Raw genomic sequence first — 24,326 nt, forward strand, 5'->3', positions numbered from 1 at the left:
AGGGTAGCTTATGAATATAAATAAATAGAAGCTCCCTTTTTACTCTGTGCTTGGATGAACTGCTGTCTGTATGTTTCTCTTTCTTTTTTGTTTAAGAGATGGAAACTTACAATGCTTTCTTTATGCAGAACTGAAAGTTTAAATCTCTGGGAGGGGCACAGGGCTTCCCTTTCCTCCCTGTGGCTACAGTTATTTTGAGGAGAAAGGGAAGGAAAAAAACTTCTGGCCTACCATCTGCCACTATGTGAACATGGTGAAAGCAAAGTTAGATAATACTCAGACTGCATCTCGTTCCCCTCTGTTTTGATGGCAGAGCAGTAAACGGAAACATCTCTCTGCAGTTGTTTTCAGGGCAGAGAGCTCTCATGGAAAGGATGGTAATTCTGACTTCCCACTGGCCTACATGCAGCATCTTATGCTGGTTCATGTATATCCTGGCTGGCAAACCCCCAACATGAAGGTGTTACCTAGCTACCCAAGCAATCTTTCTGCCCCCCCCCCCAAAGATCCCAGCAGTTTGAGTGGCAGTGGCAAAAAAAGAAGTAACAACCCTGTGTCCTCGGTGTGTGCACGCATGTGGGAGTTTAAGGTGGTCATACCCAACACTGGTATGTGGTTTTTGGAGAGTTCACCCAAGAGTACATGTGGTTCTTGGGCCCCAAAAGTGTAGCCACTCTGGTTGTAGTCTATACTTCATACTGGGTCTCTCTGCACCTTAAGCTGTGTGCATTTCTAACTCTTTATCGCACACTCTTCCCCCCTTGTGCTTGTCAGCCTTTCCACTTCTGTCTTTCCCCTGGGCATGGCTAACTCGAGCACCTGGCTTTCCTTCTCCCTCTCTAGATCTTTGAACGAATCCTGTTTATCTGGGCCATCCGACACCCAGCCAGCGGCTACGTGCAGGGGATTAATGACCTGGTCACTCCATTTTTTGTCGTGTTCCTCTCTGAATATGTTGGTAAGCGATGCTGGATGGCTGCAATGTGCTCTTAGTGCTTGCTGATGAGTACTCAAATTGTCATCATTGGGTAAGCTCTGTCATGCCAGAACTGCTTTGCTGTTGGCTGCTGTAGAAGCTAGTAGTGCATATTAATCTGTTCTCACTTCTGCCCTGGATTGGCTTTCGTCAGTTGCATACTGTGCTTAACAGTGAAAACAGGTATGGTTTTGAATGCATCTCTAACTGGGATTTCTAGAAGGGCAAAACAAGCCATTAGTGTCCGAAATGCCACTAAGAGAAATAGCTAAGCTGTGTCAAAAATATTTAAATACTTTGCCAAGGATGCCAGCATCTTTCAATCAGGATGCTTTATGCATTGAAACGCCTGCATTTCTGTGGTCCAAGGCAAGCCGTTCTCATTCTCCTGTAATTTTTAGAAAGCTGACAAAATGACATAATGTCCAAGATTATTTTCCATACTTATGCACCTCTCATACTTTTATCCCAGGCATTTTTGTGTTGTGACACCTGTAGATGTTAACTCATTTTGTCTTGTACAACCGCCTCATATGGTAAGCCAGTTACCATGATCTGTCTTAGGAGCAGAATGTGTTGTCTGCCCCCTCCCCCCAAAACCCAATTAAAGCCATGTTTTTCAAATGTTTTGAAAGGGGGCCTTTCTATACACTTAACCTTCAGGACCCACTTGTGTACTACTAACGCCGCCTTTGAACCTTGCCTTCACATTCTGTTGCAGAAGCAACAAAAGAACATCATAATGTTTGTAGTTAACATCCATTTTCAATGCTAAAATCATTTTTAATGTTAAATCTAGAGATGTAGGTATTTGAATAGAATTTATACATTTCAACCACCAACAGGATCCTAATACATAAAAGTGTGTGCATTAGTAAATATTTGGGTTTTGTTGGTGATGGAGTTATTTTGTGGGGACCTTTATTGTGTTAAGAATTGTATCCTAAAATTTAAGCATGACATGAAGGAAAGGAGTGAATGAGCCTGTCTAGTAACATGTCTTGCCCCATACATGCCCATTCGACTGCTTTGATCAGTGACTTTTACAAGTGCGACAGAATGTTCGTTCAGCATTTATGAGGATTCTTTAATTTTTAGCATGGAGCAGCTGTGCTTTGGGACTCCCTGCCTATTGACATTAGGCAGGCATCCTTGCTATATTGTCTTCGATGCCTACTGAAAACGTCCTTATTTCAGCAAGTCTACCCAAACATATAATCCAATTACCTATATTTGTTTTGAAAGATTTACTGGTTTTACCTCTCTGTAGCAGTGATAATTAGTTTATATCTATTTGCTTTTTCAGTTTTGTGAGTTTTAGCTGGGTTTTATCTAAAATTTTATTATGTACACCATTTAAAGAACTCTTTGATTATGTGGTGCGTGAAGCTTTCCAAATACAGTTTAGAAATAAGTTAAAGAGGTTGCATATCAGTAATAATTTTTGGGATGGGGTAAGCCTCTGATAATGAAGGAGAACCTCCATGTTGTGTGACCCACCTACAACCCATCAGAACCTACCTACCTGTGGCTTGGGCTTCTGAGTTTGAGAATTTCTGCTTTAAAGGCTTGAAGGTAGGAACACTAGATTGGGTTTTGCATCTGAAGCAAGGAGCTGGCTAAGAAATATTGGGACAACAAAGCCATGCTAGACCGGTACTCTTGCCCCTTTTGGGCTCAACTGCTTGCCATTCCCTGTACTTTTGCTTGTGGATGCTTCTCCTTGACCTGCTAGTCTTGATAGCTGTCATGAACCACCTTCTGCTGCACACGAAAGACTAGCCTTTTATAACCTGGAAACCCAATTTCTGTAGCTTCACAGTGAGAGCAATAAATTATGTATTTTGCAAATATTGTGCAAACATCTGAGCACAAATGAGGCCATTGAATATTGGTAGAGATGAGGATTTGAGGCCATGTTAGATACTCCACCCTAGTTGTAATCAGAGGAGAATATGAAATGGAACTTCACAAATTGCTGGTTGGTAAGTAAGTAAGGGCAGGGGAGTTGGTAACTACGGCAAAAACCAAGTTCCATGGTTATTGGTGCAGTTGGCTATACAGTAAATAGGCATCCTTGTTGATTGCTAATGCTATAAATGTGGATGCTAAAAACATCTTCAGGTTTTCATTATGTTCTTTCCTCCCTGTTTTTTATATTGTCATGCTGACTTCACTCATTCCAAATTCAGGGATGAGGAACTCATAACTAGCCAGATATTGTTTGACTCCCATCAGCTCCAGCAAACATGACCAGTTGTTACGATTGATGGGAGTTGTAGCCCAGCAATCTCTGGAGAGCCACAGGTTCCTCATCCCTGATATAGATGTTGAGAAGCATGGGAGACAAGATAGAACAGTATGGAACCCCATAGCATTAATGCTATAGGTCCAAGCAGTATCCCCTCAGCACCACCTTCTGGAATCAGCATTCCATATATAAATTGAACCAGTGGAACACTACACTGCCAGGACCCAACCTGGAGAGCCTGTCTAGAAGGATATCCAGCTGCCAAGAGGCCCAGAAGAATTAGCAGTCACATTCTCTTGGTCTCTCTCCCAATTTGGTCATCAATAAGCAGCCCAAGCCTTTCTGTGCCTGATCCGGGCCTGAAACCAGATTGATTCTATTGATCCATTTTATTCTCATCTAGAGTTGCATCCATAGCATCAGAATTCAAACTGGTGCTCCTCAGTTCTAAATACCAGCCGCTTCCCTGGCAGCTCACAGTAGCAACTTTTTCATTTCTTTTTTTCTTTTGGCTACTCTTGCCTGTAACAGGCTTCCTTAAATAGCTGCTTCTTATCTGTGGTTTGAGCTGTTTCTGTACACATCCATCCCCTAATGGCACAGCCTGTAGCATAGATGGCTGAATCAGCAAGCCAGCAGGATCTCCCCGGGGAAGCATTTTGTGTGGGAAATGACTGCTTTGTTTGGAGGCAGGAGTTCTTAAGCCCTTATCTCCAAATAAACTCTTGCTTATGCATTTGTGCTGACACCTGTGCCTCTTAATATTGGATTTACTGGTCTCTCGTAGCATCAGTCCTCAGCAATGCATTAACCTTGGTCTGCCCAGGTCACTGCCACTCATTAACCCCCCACTGCTGGGGGTAAGTGTTGTGTTCCCAGCTGATGCCCTCAGCCAATTTTTGCGATGGATTGAGAAGTGTCTCACGGAAAGGTCTGCTTCTCAATACATGTGTATGGCCAACTGTTGCTTTTTGGTGGGGGGACAGTCATTCAAGAGCCATACAAGGAGTTTGAAGCGCACACAGCTGGGCAACACGGTTCAGTTGACAGAAGATGGCATTTTGGAAAGCACCCAAAGATATTGGTTGTTGTGGAGCTTTTATCAATGAGATATTCTGCGTTGTGAACTGGGCACATCTGGATGCCCTCTGCCAAAAAGCACCGGAGAAGATTCGGAACAAGGCAATGGAGCCATTGTCCTTAGACACGACACACGGAAAGGATTCTAGGAAGTTCTGCCCCACAATATAGACAAGTGGTCGTGGCTGCTTTCACCTTTCTGAAATTGCCTTTCCATGATTCCTGGTGAGTCGCCTGACCACTGACCTGCAGCAAACTCTGTCCCCTGTGCATTTCCTCTTTCTCTTGTATGCTTGCCTCTTCCAAAGGTGAACACCATTTGCTTGCTGCACAAGCCCAGCTGTCTTTGTGAGACTTCTGGGCCTCTGCCAGGGACAGATCTATATATGGAGTGTCTGATGCTCCCATCAGATCAATGGTTTTAGCTGAAGATTGCTGAGCACTGCTTGTTTTAGCTAGTGCTGTCTGACAGGATGGCTTATGGGAGTTGTCAGGGCTGCAGCTGCAGAGGATATTTAGCATCCTACAGGTTGAGCTAGTGCAGGCTGCCAAAGGTCCTAAACCGGCAGGATAGTGGTCATTTGGAAGAGATTTTAGGGTTGCCTTAAAGAGGCATATATAAGTGATCTCCAGCACAGACAGCATCTTGCCCAGCAAAAGCAAGGTAGGCCTGCTGGGATATGTGTGTGTTGGTGGGAATCAAGGATTTGAGTTAATGGGCATTAAAATGGCAAATGGTAATTCACTATAAGCAAGTGTAAAGTAATGCACATTGGGGGGGAAATACCCCACCCTTATTTTGCATATATGCTAATGGAGCCTGAAGTGGCAGTGACTAACCAAGAACAAGACCTTGGGTTTGCAGTAGATAGTTCAGTTAAGATGTCAACCCATTGTGAAACCCATTATGAAAAAGGCAAATTCCATATTAGGGATTGTTTAAAAAGGGATTTAAAACAAAAGCGGCAATGTCACTATGCAAACCTATGTTGAGGTCACACTTTAAATGCTGTGTGCAGTTCTGATTTCCTTATCTCAAAAAGGATCATGCAGCGTAGGAAAGGGGGTACAGGAAAATGAGCAAGGGGTTGGAGCAATTCCCTTTTGACGAAAGGGTTACAGCATTTGGGGCTTCTTAATTTAGAGAAAAGGCGACTAAGAGTCAACATGGTAGAGGTGCATAAGATTAGGCATGGTGTGGAGAAAATGGATAGGGAGATGTTTTTCTCCCTCTCTCTTAATACTGGATGCCAGGGTCATTCAGTAAAGCCAAATCTTGGAGGATTCAGGACCAAAATATAGGAAGTGCACAGTTAAACTATGACATTCATTCCCACAAGATGCAGTGACCGCCACCAACTTTTATGGCTTTGAAATGGATACCAGCCATAACTGTTTTACCTCTGTTGTTGGAGGCAGAATGCATCTGAATAACAAATATGGAGAGTGCTATTGCACTCTGCTCCTGCTTGTGGGCTTCCCATGTTGGCCATTGTGAGAACAGGATGCTGAACTATAAATGACTCTTGGGCCTGATCCAGCAGGGCTCTTTGTATGTCTTAAAATGTGCCTAAATGTAACACTCACTTAATTCAGCTGTCTGATCCTTGGGGAAGAGTACAAAATGTCCAGGTTTTCTTCCCCCAAAGCAACAATTCAAAGAATCAGGACTCTCTTAATGCCCTTTTAAATTACAATAATTAAATGCCAGTGCAGTTGAGAATTAATGGCTTTTTGTGTGTGGTCCATGTTCCCCCAACTCCAGATCCCATAAATTCTCCAATGTCTCTATAAAAAAAGGAATATTTGTGACCACGCAAGATGCGAGAATGTAAAAGAGAAGAAGAAATAAAATAAAATAAATTCCCCAGTCAAAGTACTATAAAGAGAATGTTGCATTGATTCGATCTTTTGTTTTTGGGTGGAGTGGGGGAAAGCTGAGGGACACTGTAGTGTATGGAAACGACTTCCTATTATGCAATTCTGCCCTCATTGTTACTTCCAGTTTGCTCTAACCACCTAATTGTGTCTATAATTAGAAACTGAACACTCTTAAATTACATTTGAAAAGTCAAATTCTATTGTCGTTTCCTTCTTTCTGGTGCCTTGGTAGGCACAACTATCTGCTGCTGGTGTACAGGACAGGTATTAATACTAGAATGACAGCTTGCCTGCCTGTATCGCTGTCTCGGTTCCTGCCCATCTGGCAGCATCCTGAGCCATCACTTTTGTTCAGCACTTTTGTGCTGAACTGAAAGTAAACAAAGCCAGCTGAGTCGATGCCTTCAAAATGCAAAGATCATTTTAAAAACAACATACGTATCTGTGGCGATGTCATGGTCTAAATGAGCAGTGGATGCGTTCCCAGTAAGGCAGGAAGAAATACAGTACAACCTTTCTTTGGCAATGCCCTGTATGTTTTAGAAAGCTGGGCTCTGGTTCTGGTGTCAGTTAACTCCACTTGCTAGTTCCCAGCATGATCTTTGGGCTTGTTGGTTGAATCTGAGTCCAAAGAGCTTTCCTCTCCCTGGCAGCCACGTACATTGTGAGCCAGAGATGCGGATACTAATTTACTCCTAACCTGGCTGCAGCATGCCCTGTGATGTGGTGTCAATCATAGCCCCATTAGACACTTCTTCATGCCAGCCTCGAGTGACTGCTGCAAAGCTGTTGGCTGCCTTTCAGCTCCTGTCGGAGCCATATGTTGGATATCCAGGTTCTTTATGTGGGACCTGTCGAAGGGTCTTACAGAACAGATGTTCGTGATGAGCAATATGCTTGAGAGAATTTTCCAAAGCTCCTCATTTGCCAGGACTCTTGGCTCAGGTTTTTCAATGCTGATTGTGCTCTTTGCACTGATGGCCTCTGTTGGGGAGTGGGGAGCTCAGATGGAAGTGAACTGCAGCATTTGTCTGTCTTCCATAAACACCACTGTCACTACTTTCAGATTTCACACCAAACCATGGTGGTATATCATGAATAAGGCATCTAAGTGCTGGGTGGAGATTGGAAGGTAAAGACAGTCCCTGCCTGCAGACTTGCAATCTAAAAGACACAATACAAAAGAGTTAGAAGCAAGCAAATTGAGGCAACCTGTTCTGAAAGTAACAAACGTTAGCCAGTAGCATCCATTCTGGACAGGTAGACCTCCCTGCCTTTATACTCACATGCACAAACAAGTAGCCCTTGAACCCCTAGCAGATGATAAAGGTCCAAGTTGGCTTCGGCTCTCAAACCAAGGTTTGCAAATGGCTACCAAATTAAGATATCAAGTCATGTTTTGAAGCTGGTTTGCATGAACTGTGGTTTTCCATTCTATTTGAATTGACAAACCACATTTATGACCCATGCTCTGTCTCGAGAGGCTACTGCATCATCTGGAGAGAGGTGTGAACTGAACAAAGATGCATTCTGAGCAGAGAAAATGAAACCAGACAAGGAGCTCTCCAAGTAATGGTTTGCCTATTGTAAGTTTAGAAGCTCAACCCATGAAGTGGGTTTTTAACCACCATAGGTGTAGTACAGCTATGTACCTCCTTGTTTTGCTGACTACCTCTTTGTACTGATAACTGGCCCATTTATGTTTTTTTGATAGATGATTCCATTGATTAAGATGAAGAAGATGATACCGGCCATGTTTAAATAAGATAGGCACAATGTTTTTGCTTACATATGCAGCCCCACCTCTCCTCCCCTTGATGCTTGTAGGAATCAAACCGGGAAGTAATTTGAATCAAGAAGCCCTGGTTACCGGATTTGGAACAAACCAGGATATTAAATCTCCAGGGCACAGTTTGACTACAACCCCCTTCATCCCTGACCATTGGCCATGGTGGGTGGAGGTCTGTGGAGTTGGAGTCCAACAACATCTGGAGGGCCACCTCTGATCTAATGGTTCATTTTCACACTACACGTCCCAGTTTCTTTTGTCCTGTTCAACACATTCTTAGATTTAGCTTCTGGGCAGGCATCTTCTAAACTGATACAGAGGATATTTCTTTACCTACTACCATGAGGAATTTTGAATTTAACAGGTGATCCATTAAATCGGGGGTGGCCCTCTAGATGTTGGGAGTTGAAGTCAAACCCCTTTCTTTGAGACATAATATTTTGTGTTTGATACAGCTCTGACAAACTTGAAAAGTCTAGAAGAAAGGGATTCCACATTCCCTGGGAATTTTAATTCATTGCAGAGCTCTCCTTAACAGTTAAGAAGGTTATATGCATACATGCATATCTTTATCTATCTATGTAAATCTGCTTTGTCATTTACTCATTTTCTCCTGTTCACTAGAGCAACATTTGAGAACAATTGTTACCCCTCTTCCTCTGAGATTCTTAAATACTGAACACCCAAGCCACTTTCCTTAACCTTCTTTTGTGTTCTCAGGCTTTCTGCTTAAGTAGTCTGAAAAGACTGTAAAAGGAAAATGGCTTCATTTCTTTTCAGTGTTCTTTCTAGCGCTTTTTCGTAGCTGAAACATTTTCAAGTTCTCAATGCCTTTGTTAAACTGTGATCCATTATGGTGAACACAGCACTCCAAATGAAGCCTTAACAGTGACAAATGGAGTGAAGCTGAGTTCTTGAGGTGTGGAAACCATGTTCCTGTTAATGCAGGCTAGCATAGCCTTGGCCTTTTGAGCCAATGCAACATATTGTTGGCTTGTGTCTCTGTGCAAGTTTTTGTTTCCAGGAAAATATAAAATGCAAAGTAGTAACAAAGAAATCAGTATGTCTTAACCATTTGCAACTGGAATGAAAATAAATAAAAATGCTTCTTCTGCTCCTGTTTAAGATGTTATTCCGAGTTCTGAAACCAAAGTTTCTAAGATACTGAACATTTTTTATTTATAGTCACCTCTATAGCTGTATTCTTTGTGTACAAATTCTTAAATAAGGCAGTTCTCTATTTAGAATTAATAAACTGTTGCGTAAACCATAGTGCAGAATATTATAAACCTTGAACATTATTGGGTTTTAAAAATAGTGATTTAGAATGCTCTTAGTGCTCCCTACAACTGCAGCTCAGTAATATTATCCCCATATTTCATATTGGGGGTGGTAGTGGTTAAAACTAAGCATGGAATTCAAAGTAGCACTAAGGAGATCACTCATTCCATGCTAGCATTTCTGCTTGTCTGATGGAACTGTCACCACCTCCTCCCTCCACAACCTGTTCTACCAGTTCTGCAAACACTCCAGAGCTGATCTGGTGGGCAGGGGAATCCCTGCTGCACTGGTGGGACTCATTGTGCTGGCTCCTGCTAGCACAACGATTTAATTTAATCTGGTCCAAAGAGACTGGTTTACCTGAGATCACCTGGAAAGTTTGTGGCCGGGCTGTGATTTGAACCAGGGCATCCTGGTTCATGCTTTGCCACTATTTTACACGGGCAGGCAACTTTTGTTCACTTGGAGAAGATTTCATATGATCCAAGCTTCCACCAGAGCTGGACCCTAAAACTCATGAAGATACAAGCGAATGCGCAGAAACCCTTTTCCTTACTAAATGCAGAGCCAATAAATCTGTTAATTAACCACTGCCTCCACTTTTTAAATTAAGGGAAAGAGATTCTGGATAGGGGTGGACTCTTAAGATTAAGGGCTGCTCCACTTGTGTGTGCATCTCTATGTATGTAACGTGTGTATAAAGTGTTAAGGAATGTGGCACACATCCCCTGCACACTTTGAGATGCAGTAGACACGCACTAGGGAACCGGGAGCATCCATGGCTCCCTGTCAAGTGTTCATGGAGCGTTTGGAGATGCACAGCATCACTTCCCACCTCCTATGTGTTACTTGTTTCCATGACAAATGCTGCTATACTGCAGTAGCCAAATAGGGCATGTGAAGCCTATCTAAGCTTTACAGTCCTACTGCCATGGGGCTTGTTAATTCAGGATTGTTACCTTCACTCAGGTTATTGATATGCTGCACCCCAGCTTTGGGGGTCCCAGAATAATGTAGAAAGTGTAGGTCCACAGAGCACAGGGGACTTGGAGACATACCGTGTGATTTATTTGCACTCCTGGGGGTCTTTCTCCCCATAGATTGTCAGGACATTCTTCCATACATCACGCCAGATGTCTAGATGAGAGATGGGACCCCAGAGCTCTGGGTGCATATTGCACAAAGTGCCATGTGGTCGCTGTCTCATGGATTAATGGAATAAGCTATGAGTGTCCATCATCTGTTCACCAATGTCATTCCTTGGCCAATGATGCTGCAGTGGGAAAACAGCCCTTGATTATTTTGTGGCCCAGTTCTTACAGACAATAAATGTGGCAGTAAAGCTTTCAGTGGACTGAACTACTTCAGGCTACAGTTGGGCTCACATGATGAAATGCTTGCTCCTTCATTTTAAAAAAAAAGTTAATGCATGTCAATCAGACATAGCATGTTGGAGGTAATATTCCTGGGCATGCTATCTTTCTCTGTGTAAGGTTTTACCATTTTATTTTGCATAGAGGGAGCATTCCATCATTTGATTTTCTTGTCTGCAGTCTGAAATAGTACTGACATAGTTTCCCTCTTTGCCTACGGTTTGCCAGAGCCCACGACTTAACTTTAACCTTGGATTTGCCTGTACAAACAGTTGTGATTAAGTGTATTATTTATTAATTAAATTTATGCACTGCCCTTCATCCAAGGATTATATAACATAATAGCAAACAAAACAATAATGCGCCCCAAACACACACAGTTTAAAAGGCCATGGAAAGGTTTCAGAGAAGAGGAATGTTTTTGCCTGGCTCCTAAAGATATGTGAAGAAGGTGCCAGGCGAGCCTTCCTAGGGAGAGTATGCCACAAACCAGCAGCCACTGCAGAAAAGGCCCAGACCTCTTGTGGTCATCAGATGATTGCTGGATCTGGGTCAGTTTGTATGGGAAGAGGTGGTCCTTGAAGTATTGCGGCCCTGACCCTTTTAAATGATGCTGAATGCCTAAAGGATGGTGGTACAACCTTTTCCTTCTCTGAAGCCCCATTTAGAAGTTATACTCAATGCAAAAGAGCAATGCACGAGAGTGAGGTTGCACTGAATAGCCTTGGCTCCTATGTTGCACACCCGCTAGTTCCTACCTCTTGGTATCCATGCACGCAGCACAAATATTTGAAGAAGGGAGCCTCCTCTGCAAAGAGGGGGATGCCAGGGGTGTGTGGATGCCATGTCAGTGTTGGTGTGTATTATGTCAGGCAGTGGGGCTCCTTAGCATAGTCCTACTTACGCATTAGTCCCACAAGTGAGTGTAACTGCTGAGCAGTGCTTGGAAAGTTCGTTTTAAAAATAAATTGGTTCCACTTTACCTCCTCTAAAAAGGAATTAGTTCCCATTCCAGTTCCCATCCTCCAGAAAGGAACTAGCTTCATTCCCACCCATTTCATAGATAGTCCGTTTGGTCCTTTGCATTATTTTTTTCCAGCCTATGGAATTTTACAAACTGTTCTGCTAAAGTCTAAAATATACTTCAGACAAGTAAGAAAAATACTCTGTAATGCAACCAATTGTTTTATTTATTCCCCCCAACAATTAGGATTTTTAAACTTAAACAGTAGCATCACTTTTCAGAGAGGTATACAAATGGTAATAGCAATGAGAAGGCAATGAAACCCTTACATATCTAGATTTACAGTACATAAAATCATTTACTCTCTAGGCTCAGTGCTTTTTTCTGGGGGGTTTGCATACCCCTAAACATTTTGTGAATATTTGTACTTTTGTCCATTTACTGTATTTATTTCCCCCGATTTGAACTATAAAATGGTGATTTTCTTGAGTCAAAATGAGAGTGCCCCTAAACATTTTTTAAAGAAAAAAGCACCGTCTAATTACAAAATTTATCAAATGCATACCTAATATACCACCTTATCAGTCATTTTTAAGCCACTCTACAGGGAGGCTTACCAGAAATAGACCACAAGGCAACTGAGAATCTACTCCAACCTTAAAGGGCTAGAAACAGCAGTCACATCTGTACCATACATTGAAAGCCACTTATATCACTTTAACAGTCATGGTTTCCCCTCAAAGAATCCTGGGAAATGTAGTTCATTAAGGGTGCTAGGAATTGTATTCAGTACCCTTAACAAACATCATTTCCCAGGATTCTTTGGGAGGAAGCTATGACTCTTAAAGTGGTATTAGAGTGTGTTCAGTGTGCTGCTGGCATAGAATGATCATTTGCTTCTTAGCCACTGCACTAACTACTAACCTGAGTCTGGCTTCATTCTGCAGGAACATCTGACCAGCAACAGCCAAAGGTTTTGGTCCCAGACTCAACAAGGTGCCCTTAAACCACTGTGGGATCCTGCCCATTGAAATAATTGAACCAAATTTTAAGATGCCTGAAGTTCTACTTGATAATTAAGTGTGCAAACTTGAAAATTGCAAACACAGACATCTGTGTAAATTAAAAGCTTTTGTATGATTTCCATAAGACATTTCAGTCTGAAATAGGGCATCACATCAATTTTCTCTCTCATTCACCATGACAGCTCTCTTTATTTCACAAATAAACAGAGAGGAAACAGAATGAGCTAAGTACAGTAGAGTATAGAGTGTAAACCAAGAATGAGAAACAAAGAAGTTTGTGATTTGCTTGAGATCAGCACATACCGTATTTTTCGCCCTATAGGACGCACCATCCCATAAGGCGCACCTAGTTTTTTTGGGGGGAAATAAAGGGAAAAAATTATTTCCCCCCCAGGCGCGGGGCTGGGGCGGGGGAAGCCCGAGCTTCCCCCGACCCCAGCCCCCAAACAGGCAGCTCTCTGCAAGCCGTGGGAGCCCAGCGCTGGCTCCCGCTGCTTGCTGAGAGGTCCGCAAAGCCTGGACGCGCTGAGCTCAGCGCGCACAGGCTTCAGCATGCAGGCAACTCTCCGCAAGCAGCGGGAGCGCTCCCGCTGCTTGCAGAGAGGTCTGCGAAGCCTGGAGAGCAGAGGGGTCGGTGCGCACCGACCCCTCTCGCTCTCCAGGCTTCAGCGAAAGCCTGCATTCGCCTCATAGGACGCACACACATTTCCCCTTCATTTTTGGAGGGGAAAAGGTGCGTCCTATAGGGCGAAAAATACGGTAATCATCCAGTGGGGAAGTTCAGCTTTCAATAACATTCTGCCCAGAATCCTTCTCTGTTAGGTTTTACTACCATCTCCAGCCTTTTTTCAAAAGAATAGGACAGTTTTCCTAAATACTGTTGGTCATTCCCTGTGTTACATATTTAAGAGTCTCCAGTCTTTTAGCTGATTAAAATAAACCTTGTAGTGTGAAGTTGCCAAAGTTTGTTCCACCCTAGAATTTTGATTTAAATGGGAGCTTTTTTTATTATTCAGAGGGCGTCAATATTAATTAGAGTAGATTTTTAATCCATGGAACTGTAAGCAAAGGGTGCACTTTTTAATTTTGTGAGACCACTTTGATTCAGGTATGTTACTGTATTAGGTGATGGAAAAGAAAATATTAAAAAGGGCCTTCCCTCCTAACTGTGAGTGGTAGGCTTTTTGAATGAAATCACAGTGTATGTTCTCTCTCAAGTGCTTCGGCTTTCAAAATGGCACCTATAGTGCTGTATTGATAATATTAAAAGGCAGTCAACTGATCAAGTGCATTGCTGAATGGCAGGCAGCCGCAAGTTAAACCATCCCACCTACCTCACAGCAGACATGCATTTAGCCATACTCCTTTCTTGAGCTAGCGCTGCTCCCTTTGACTCTGCAAAAAGGGCTCTCCTCTCCTGCTGGGGTCCAAAATTAACTGGAGCTGAAAAGACTTGGAAGAGCCTGTTTCAGTGAGATTCCTTTAATGCCGCTAGGCTGGTTGCGGTGAATGGCGCGTTCCTTTCAGGTTTGATGGGGGAAGTGGAGGGGTCTCTTTATGTGAAGACAGTCCATCATCACTGCCGACACTAATTGCTTAGAGCTAGATTTAACTTTCAGACCTTTGATGGGTAAGAAACTGTTTAAGAGCTGTTACGCTTTTGAGAGTCTGCAGAGTCTTTTCGTGAAGCTGCAATTAGTGTTGATGACAATGTGCGTTTCAAAGACTCAGGGTGGGCTGCCTGGGAGAATCTCCCATCTCTCCTTCCCTGACTGCCATTGCCAGTTAGTCGCCTGCTGCCATCTCCATTACCCTAATGTGACTCATACGCTGCTTGCTGCTGGGCTGCCACAGGATTGGTGCCTTCCTGCTGTTCAGTGATGGCTCCCACCCCCACTCCCACCCTGAAGCTGGAATGGTGGTGTCTGGGAGAGGTATTGGTCTGAGGGTAAAGACAAAAGCTTGTGGCCCTCCATCTACAGCAATTAATACTTTAAGCTCCAAATAGCTGGCAGGGCTATTACACATTATTGCCATAGAGCATCTCTGTGCAGAAGACTCCAGGTTTAATCCCAGACATCTTCAGATAGGGCTAGTTAGAGGTCCCTGTCTGAAATCTTGGAGAGCTGCTGCCATTCAGTGCGGACATTACTGAACTTGATTGACTTCTATATAAGGCAGCTTCTGACACTCCTATGTTGCTTCTTGAATCAATAATACCGTTGCTCCTTCACGCCATACCAAACTTATTCCAGTTTTACTCATTGTTCCAGGGCCAGTTCTACCGTTAGGCAAGGCAGCCTCCTTAGGTGCTTTCCTCAGCTATTCGCATAGCTGTCAAACGTCCCTTATTTGGTGGGAAACGCCCTTATCCCAGCGCCGTGTCCCGCTGCTGTCCCTTATTGATGATGTCCCTTAAATTTCCTGGGTTTCAAATGAAGCAGGTAAAGGACCCCTGACAGTTAAGTCCAGTCGCAAACGACTCTGGGGTTGCAGCGCTCATCTCGCTCTATAGGCCGTGGGAGCCGACGTTTGTCCACAGACAGTTTTTCCAGGTCACATGACCAGCATGACTAAGTCTCTTCTGGTGAAACCAGAGCAGCGCACAGAAACACGGTTTACCTTTCCGGCGGAGCGTACCTATTTATCTACTTGCACTTTGATGTGCTTTCGAACTGCTAGGTTGGCAGGAGCTGGGACCGAACAACGGGAGCTCACCCCGTCGCAGGGATTTAAACTGCTCAGTGGTTTACACCACAGCACCACCCACGTCCCATTTAAAGGAATAGCTCAATGCATTTCCTCTTGCAAGGATTTTATTTTTTGAAATGGAGGCTAATCTATTCCAAAACTAACTCCCATGGGGCTGCGAACTCTAATGGAAGGTACCAGAGCCCAAAGCCGACTTTCACAAATCCTGCTCTGAATACAGCTTGTAGAGTTCGGTGCCTGCCTATCTGCATCCCAAAGCAGCTGCCCTTCCTGGGCTCAGAGCTCTCAATTCCTTGAACCAGAGAACTAGGCCAGTTGCTCAGCAGTAGCTCTTAACACTGTAGGAGGTTTGAATGGCTTGTCCTTGGCTTTTCAAAAGAATCATGGGTGAAGCGTAACCTCCTGTTCAATGCTGCCAGCCAAAGCATCTCTTGCTAGGGACGTTCTGTGATATCCATTAGCAAGGCAGCCACCACTAAGGCAGAGAGTGGCCAGTTTTGTATTCCTCTGCTGCCTTTTAATGGATTTGACAATTGTATCCTGGCATCAGAGAAACCACGGAACTCTTGCACAGATGGATGGAGCAAGAGGGGGCTGGGGGTGGGGAGCAATAGGTCTTGATTGACAAGGAATGTCAATTTCTGGTTTGAATCCTGCCCTTAAAAAGTAGGAAGAATTTGGAAGTGTATTTTAAGAAACAATTCCAATTCTGTAACTGCAAAATCAACTGCTATTAAAAATGTACGTATAAGGATGCAGTATCGTTTCACTATGGCGTTTCAACATATTGGTTTGTTTGGATATATTTTTTGGGAGAAGGGGGTACTATAGAATTTGGTTTCAGCTACCATTGGCCTACATTCCCACCCCACTCCCAGGCATGAAATGGAAAATTGGAACTTAAAATGTGGAAGGAAAAGGGACCAGCCCTGTTGAGAATCAGAACTGGGCAGTGCTGCTGAATATAATATCTGTCTTTAGAACCATAACATGAGAAGGGTTTATATAGAAAGAGAAATGGGGCAAAAAGGAAGATTTATACCTGCCTCATTCATCTCCAAAGACCTATGCACTCCAGAGTTATTTCTGTAAAACTTGATCTATGTACAGCTCTTTGTCTTTTATCAGGTACATGCAGCTTTATCAGGTACTTCCAGAAACTTATGTAACTCCAGGAGTTCTCATGAGCCTTAAAAAAATAATAATCACATGAGATTAGACTTTATGCCTTTAGCAGGAACTGACCGTAGCATTTCAGATTTTGCTTTGTAATCATGACTCATCAAGGCTCAGGCTGGAAACCTTTCATAAATGCCATTCTACAATCCTGGAATATGTGAAGTAATAAAAAACAGAGCCCCTGAACACCTACAGTGTGTTTCCCCAATAACATTAAGCCCAGCCCATATACACCTGAAATTTAGGAGGATCAGATGGTGAGAGTTGTAGGTTCAATTACTCTGTCTTTTATTGGAAATAAAAGTTGGAAATTCTCCGGATTCCATGGCTGTTGTTTGAAAGAGTGAATATACACAGATGCCATCCTGACCCTTGGTCCATATTTCCCCTATCAGCAGCCCAGGCTTGTCTCACTTTCCTTCATTACCAGTGTGGGAGAGATGACAAGTGCAGAATTAGTGTGCTAAACAGAGTTGCAAGCTGGCAGCAGAGCTGTCCCTGTGAACTTGTTGTGCACTCCATTCTGTCCACCTTTTGAGTTGAAGCTTCCATCATGGTGATGATGGAATTGGTTTGACCATTGCTGGTACAAAATGCTCTAGAAAGCCATATTGTTGTGTGCCTTAGGGCGACCTTGGTCACAGGTAGGACCGTGTGAGTTCTGCGTGTCACAGTGAACCTGGACCTGGAGGGTGCATGTTTGAGGAGGTGGCATTTCAACATCACAGAGCTCCATATCTGGGGTCCCTGTAAAAAGGGTGAAAAACCGTTTGGGCTCCACAGGCCAGATCCCCATCAGGCTTGGTCTGGTGAACCCACCTGCCAATCACCTGACATCACAACAACATCAGGTGTAAGATGCTTTGGAGTTAGGGCTTTATAAATGCCCCCCCCAATTTTATCAGGGGATTCCAGTGCAAACCTCTTCTTGATTCAAGAATCCCTTGCTAAAAGAGAAGAAAAGCCACCTTCATTTTAGTAGGGGTTTCCCTGCCTGAGCTTAGTTAATGGATGCAGAAAGATTGGTTCATCCCAGCAACTGAACAGAGGTATTCCAATAAACAGGAATGCAGGCACATTTCAAGTGAGACTGAGTCCAGTTAACATCTTGCAGCCCTTGTGTGCCCCACTTTAAGTTCCTGCAAGACTTCTAGTTGTGCCTCTCCCAGGGGCATTAAGTGCCATTCTTGCTGTCTCACCTAGTCAGGATGCAGTTAAAATGGTCTCTGCCTGCTCAGCCTCCAGCTCTGACCTTGGGATTAGCCAATTATCGCTGCAGCACTCGGATACCACCTGAGTCTCAGCCCTCCCTTTTCAAAATCTCCTCCCTTTTGCTCCTCCCTTTCCCTATATACACTGACTCCACCCCACTTCCAGCTCACACCTAGCTTTTAACCCTCTCTTAGCCTCCTTACTGGCCTGTGTCCACCACCTTTCCCTTGACTCAGGGTTTTCCTTCAGGATCATGCTGTAACTCTGGATCAAACATCTGGGTGGCTCTCTCAGCTGGCAGCTCATATATGCTTTTTTAAAAAGCAAAGAAGACAGATATTCCGCACTTGGCATTAAGCATTTCATCAGGCTGTGGCAAAAGCAGCGATGGGACGCAGGGCACCTCATTGCTCTTCTGAGAGACCAGCTCCTTTTGGCTCCTCTCCCAGAACTGTTTCCATCCCAGCTGGTCAGTTGCAATGATTATTCCCCCCCCTAAGTTTGTATACTGTCCTTTATCCAAAGATCCCAGGGTGGTTCTATGTAACTTAAAACATAAGCACCCGAGTTTGCTTTCCCCCTGCATATATTCTTTAAGCCACTCCTCAAGCCTTTGCAGCTGAAGAGAGCCAGTGTGGTGTAGCCTTTCTCAACCTTGCATCCCCAGGTGTTGTTGGACTACAATTCCCACCACCCCTAACCATTGGCCTTGCCAGCTAGGCATGATGGGAATTGTAGTGTAACAACATCTGGGGACCTCAGGTACAGAACGGTTAGAGCAGGCTTCCTCAACCTCGGCCCTCCAGATGTTTTTGGTCTACAACTCCCATGACCCCTAACTAGCAGGACCAGTGGTCAGGGATGCTGGGAATTGTAGTCTCAAAACATCTGGCGGGCCAAGGTTGAAGAAGCCTGGGTTAGAGTGTCAGACTAGGACCTGAGAGAAACTAGGGTCTGAATCTCCACTCGGCCATGAAGCTCACTGGGGGGCTTTGAGCCAGTTACTCTCAGCCTAGCGTACCTCGCAGGGTCATTGTGGGGATTACATGAGGCGTGCGGGGAGAACCATGTAAGACACCTTGAACTCCTTGGAGGAAAAGGTGAGATGTAAATAAATAAGAGTGGGGTAGCTATTAAAAAATAGATAAATCCCTAGGCCTTGCTCTCTCCCCAAAGCCTGCCGCCCTTTGTTTTTCAGAAGAAGACGTGGAAAATTTTGATGTAACAAACCTGTCTCAGGATGTGATGCGGAGCATTGAAGCAGACAGCTTTTGGTGTATGAGCAAACTGCTAGATGGGATACAGGTAAGGAGTTTCCTCTTATGCACCACTTATTTTGCCTCTCTGCATCTCTCTATACTTTTGATAACTCCGTCTTTGCATTCCCTATCATCTTAGTACTAATCATCCCGATCATGTTTCCTTCTCCCTCACTTCAGGAGGAGCATCCAAACATTACTTTTACCTTTGTATAGTAAGCTAGTTTCTATACACACTCACACAACTCCCCATCCTCCATCCAGGGAAGCAACAAGTATTATTGCTTAGGGATGATTAGGGATGCATCCAGGCCAGACAAAAACACTCAAAGAGGGTCCGCCATAGGGCCAGTGAGGGGTGTGGTCTAGGGAGAACCTCAAGGGCCTCATAGAGGTCTGAAGGGCCATATTTGAGCCCTGGCCCCGAGATTCCCCGTCCCTGTTTTAAACCTTCCTTCCTCAGCCTACTTCTCAGTAGTGCCCAAGACACCTTCCTTTATTTCTCCTTTATTTTCATTGAGGATCCCCCCTTCCCAGTAAGCTTCAAGCTAAAGGCTCCTGCTTCCTTTTCCTATTTATGCATTCATCCAAATGAAATTTTGCTCTGTGAGCTCTGCGTCGTTTTCCTCAAGCTCTCACAAACGTTGGCATAGATTTCCTCCATATGATTGGGCACATTTCCACCTCAAAATGGCTTTTTCTGAAGCTGTAATGGTTCCCTTTCTTTGTAGATCTAGAGGTCGCTTGCCAACAGAAAAGAGCTTCCTCACTTTCTGATGAGGAATGGAGCTTTCCAGGCAGACTTGCCCCCAAACCAAATCAGCCTTGCCTCTCTCATTCTCCTTGCTTTTATCTTGCTGTATTACTTCAACAAACTCCTGAGAAAATGGGTTTGTTACTGGAGAGAAAAATGGTTGTCACTGCCCTCCCCATTCTTTTATTTTTCCTCCTTCAGGAACCACTGCTACCATCCAAATGGTTCTTTCACCCTGCAGGAGATTTATAGCACCTGTGTTTCCTAGCTGAGGAAAAGTTGCATGTCTTAAGGTCCCAGGTTCCACCTCTTGGCATTTCTTGTTGCCCTCAGAAGGCATTTCCACCGTGTACGACACTGGGCTAAGAGAAACAATGGCGCATGTATCTGCTGGACTTGCTCCTCTTAAACTCACCATGTGTTTTGCTGCAGGACAATTACACGTTTGCACAGCCGGGGATCCAAAAGAAAGTCAAAGCACTGGAGGAACTTGTCAGCCGTATCGATGGTAGGTGAAATTCAAGCTACCAGAGGGGAAGTCGAACTTGCCAAGTTCTTAATTGTTCACATCTCCAACCGAGTTGCAACGATTGTGGGCTCACCTCGGCGTTGAGGGTGGAATGCACGAAGCGGAAAGCAGGCTTCTGGAAGCTTCTCTAGCCTGGGGGCAGTGCTAGGTGGTAGTCAGACCAGGGGGTCAAATCTGTTAGCTTGATGCCATTAAGGGATGTTGGAAATGGGACACTGCTGGGGAAAGGGGGTGGGTGAGAGGCCATGAGCCGAGAGGCACACAAGAGAATATGTGATTCATCAGAAGAAGGGGGCTGAAGCATCTGAACGGTGCCTGTGGGAGGCATTTGGCGTGGGCTTGTTATGTGGGAGGGATTTGGTTGGATGGAACAGAGACTGTGGCTGAAAGTGGAGCTTCCTGAGACGCAGCCTATGAGCCACACTCCATATTCAGCCGTGTAAATGGCATGTGCTGTTTCAGAGCAGGTACACAATCACTTTAGGAAGTATGAAGTGGAATACCTGCAGTTCGCCTTCCGCTGGATGAACAACTTACTGATGCGGGAGCTTCCTCTTCGCTGCACCATCCGCCTTTGGGACACTTACCAGGTACGGGTGGGTTGGCTTGTTTACTGTCCAGCCTTGTGATTGGAGAATGGTGCTCAGTAGGGATTCTCCCAGAAAAAGTTATACGGGAGCAGGCACTACAAACCAGCTTTTGCGTGGCAGCATACTCATGTGAAGACATAAAAGAGTTCTGTCACATCCATACAGCCCCATAAAACTGAGGAGAAGCCGTGATAAAAATAAATAAACCCATGCTAATTCCATTCTTTTTAACCCCAAGTGTCTTTTTTCCAGTCTGAGCCAGAGGGATTCTCTCATTTCCATTTATATGTCTGCGCTGCATTCTTGATTAAGTGGCGGAAAGAGATCTTGGATGAAGAGGACTTCCAGGTAAATCTTCAGAAGGCAGCTACATTTGGGAAAGGATGCCGCATAATTATCCTGCTTGAGGATGTATCTGTCTAGAGTAAGGCAACAGATGGCAGCATGAGCAACAATATCTCTGGCATGTGATTAGGGGCATGAAATTCCCCAATCCAGAGATCCAGGCTTTTTTAAAAAAATGCTTTCCCTGACTGGGGGATCTAGTAAACTTAGTGCGTCACCTGTTAGAGGAAGACCCAAGTATTCTGTGTTTGGATATTTGAAATATACTACATTCTCCCTTGTCTGTTGTCAAAATCACCACTTTTTCTTTCCCCCTAAAGTGAAAATCAGTAAATCAGTAGCTGTAATTCATGTTTAATTGAAACAAGACTGCACAGATATAGGTTTCTGCCATAGCTGTAGAGATCTCAACACGTGAAACCACAACAGAACAAAAAGGGCTTTTGCTTTTTAAAAAAAACAAACACAAAAAACCAAGAGCCACATCTTGCTTCTCTCTGGGTACCCAAGTTTCTGTCTTAATTTCAGGGCCTTCTAATGTTGCTACAAAACCTTCCCACAATACACTGGGGCAACGAAGAGATTGGACTCCTCCTCGCCGAAGCCTACAGACTCAAGTACATGTTTGCAGATGCGCCCAATCACTACCGCCGATAGGGGCCAGGGATCCGCCTCTGCTCCCCATCATGCTGGCCCGATCCCAGTCACTGTGGCATTGCATCACCCGAGTCCTCGGAGCCACTGACAAGGAGCCGCTCTGCTGTAAAAAGCTCACATTGGACCTCTGTCTTAACTTTTGCGTGTGCCTGCCTACCACTCTGTGCGTGGATGTGCCACTCAAACTACCATTTGTGTCCTGTGCTGTGACGGTGACCTGAGCCCAGGGTGCAGGGTGGGCGGGCAGGGGCTGTAAGAATAAACTGAGCCTCTGACTGCCTTTCCAAGCTCCAGCGTGGGTCATCTAAGCCTTGCAGCCTCTTGTTAACCCGCCTAAGCACAGACACACTCACACACTCCCAGCTGGGCCTGTGTTCTTCTTCTCCTTCTTCAGATGCTGTTCAATCAAAGTCCCCAATGAAGATGCCTTACAAAGAGTCCTGCCCAGGGGATGGCAGTGCCGTTGGACACAAGAAGCTCTCAGGGCTTAGCTTCACTCCACATGTCTGAAGAAGTGCACCATTTCAAAAGGTTAACAAGAGACACACACACACACTCTCGCGTAACACTCCACTCCTGCGCAATCGCGCCCCTCTGCATACGGGGGCTCGTATGTGTTCCAAGGCTGTCTTGTCCACGCACAGTTGGGAATGACACAAGTGATAGGACGCCTCCTGTGATTGACTTGATTGATTGACTTGATTGATTGATTGATTGATTGATTGATAGACTGACTGATCTACTGTGTGTGTTGAACCGGAGGGCGTCAGGGTGGGGGAGCTGTGCTTCGAAAAGGAAATCCTTTCTGTGACAATGACATTCCTCCAAGGCATTATGTGTATATTGTGTTCTTGTGTATATGGGTAAAAGATGTACAATATAAGTCTTCTGTTTGTAGCAGATATGATTTTATATTTATAACGTGCGCCCCAAGCGTATAAAGGCTGCCTAGGTTGCAAATAACAGTGGGCCTGCTGCGTCCCCCGGTCACCAGGGTGTCAGAGCTGTCGGCACATCTGCACTAGCTCATTTCCACCCCCAACCCCCGATATAAGCATTTTGTTTCTGTCCAGAAAACTTGACTCCAAAGCGAAGCAGCATTGCACGACCTCCAGGGCCAAGGAAGTGAAGGGTTTGAAGAGAGAGGCACATTCTGCTGGAACAGGCACCTTGGACCAGGTGGAAGTTGACCTGAAAGGCACCCACCTTACCCCCTCCACACTCCAGCATGCCCTTATAACAAGCATGGCAGCCCTCTGCTCTCAAGTAGTGCAGCAGCAGCAGCAGCGGAGACCAGTCTTGTACATTTCTGTAGCAAGTCTCCCATGCACATTGCTGTAGCGAGGAAAAGGGTCCTCGCCAGCACCTCCTGGCTTTCCTTCTTCCAGCCCTAGCGAAACTCTAGTCCTTTGCTTGAGCAGCGGGGAAGACAGATGGGCATCTTGCTGCAAGGCTTCCGAACTGTTCAGAGGAGGTAGGAGATGGCTTCTCTCCTAAGCTCCCTTCCTCTATCTCTCCCCCACCATTGTCTCAATGTGATTTTCATTGGGGAAATGGAGAATGTTTTTCATTTTAACCGTTTCTTCCAGCCAGCAGGCGCAGCCTCGTTAGTGCCAAGCCTTGACCTCTCGGGGCAGATCTGCTCCCTTAGGCTGAGGTCCTCTCCTTGTGTTGGGCCAACCTTTGCTGTTCTTCTCATCAGGCTTCAGACTGCGCCCACCTCTGTTTGTTTTGTTTTGTTTTTTCCTCCTGGGGCCGAGAAAGAGAAGCCGTCCAGTGAAGGCACCAGAAGGCATGAGAAGGGTGAGGGCCTTTCCACCATTCAAACCCCCAGCAGTGTCTCTCATGTTGCTTCCCTAACCTGGAATTGTTTTCTCAGGCATTCTGATTTGATTTTTTTTCTTTTGTGTGTGTGCCTTTTGTTGTTTCCTCCGAGACAGCGACCTGGTGGTCATTAGTTTAACATGACTAATTAAAAGAGAAAACCATCCCTTGTTGCTGATCTTTATTCTTGGTGGGTTTGTGGCTGAGGAGCGATGAGGCTTTTGAGGACCTCCTCGCATTCCTGAATCAATCTCCCATTGCTTTCCTCTTTCTTTTTGAGAGGTTCCAGTCTAATTCTGCCCTTTCTCCTGAAGCAGGAATACCCCAATTTATGATGCTTAGTTCTGTCACCTTTTAGAACATGGGTAGGCAAACTAAGATCTGGGGGCCGGATCCAGCCCAGTCGCCTTCTAAATCCAGCCTGTGGACGGTCCGGGAGTCAGCATGTTTTTACATGAGTAGAATGTGTCCTTTTATTTAAAATGCATCTCTGGGTTATTTGTGGGGCCTGCTGGGTGTTTTTACGTGAGTAGAATGTGTGCTTTTATTTAAAATGCATCTCTGGGTTATTTGTGGGGCATAGGAATTCATTCATCCCCCCCCCCTCAAAATATAGACCAGCCCCACCACAACGTCTGAGGTACA

The 24,326-nt window shown here is 44.7% G+C and overlaps 1 protein-coding gene across 2 annotated transcripts in view; it reads left to right on the forward strand.

The window, feature by feature from the left end:
- The window catches only part of TBC1D22B (TBC1 domain family member 22B), a 38,206-nt gene extending 14,359 nt beyond the window's left edge, over positions 1-23,847 (forward strand). For both annotated transcript variants that reach the window (XM_083509396.1, XM_083509395.1), the window contains exons 8-13: positions 844-958; positions 18,922-19,028; positions 20,169-20,244; positions 20,728-20,855; positions 21,108-21,203; positions 21,729-23,847. In XM_083509396.1, the coding sequence (XP_083365522.1) occupies positions 844-958; positions 18,922-19,028; positions 20,169-20,244; positions 20,728-20,855; positions 21,108-21,203; positions 21,729-21,857 (651 nt within the window). In that variant the 3' untranslated portion in view covers positions 21,858-23,847. The remainder of the gene's footprint in view (positions 1-843; positions 959-18,921; positions 19,029-20,168; positions 20,245-20,727; positions 20,856-21,107; positions 21,204-21,728) is intronic.
- The last annotated feature ends 479 nt before the right edge of the window (positions 23,848-24,326 follow it).

Source organism: Podarcis liolepis (assembly GCF_965112155.1).
Source record: "Podarcis liolepis genome assembly, chromosome: 6".
NCBI lineage: Eukaryota > Metazoa > Chordata > Lepidosauria > Squamata > Lacertidae > Podarcis > Podarcis liolepis.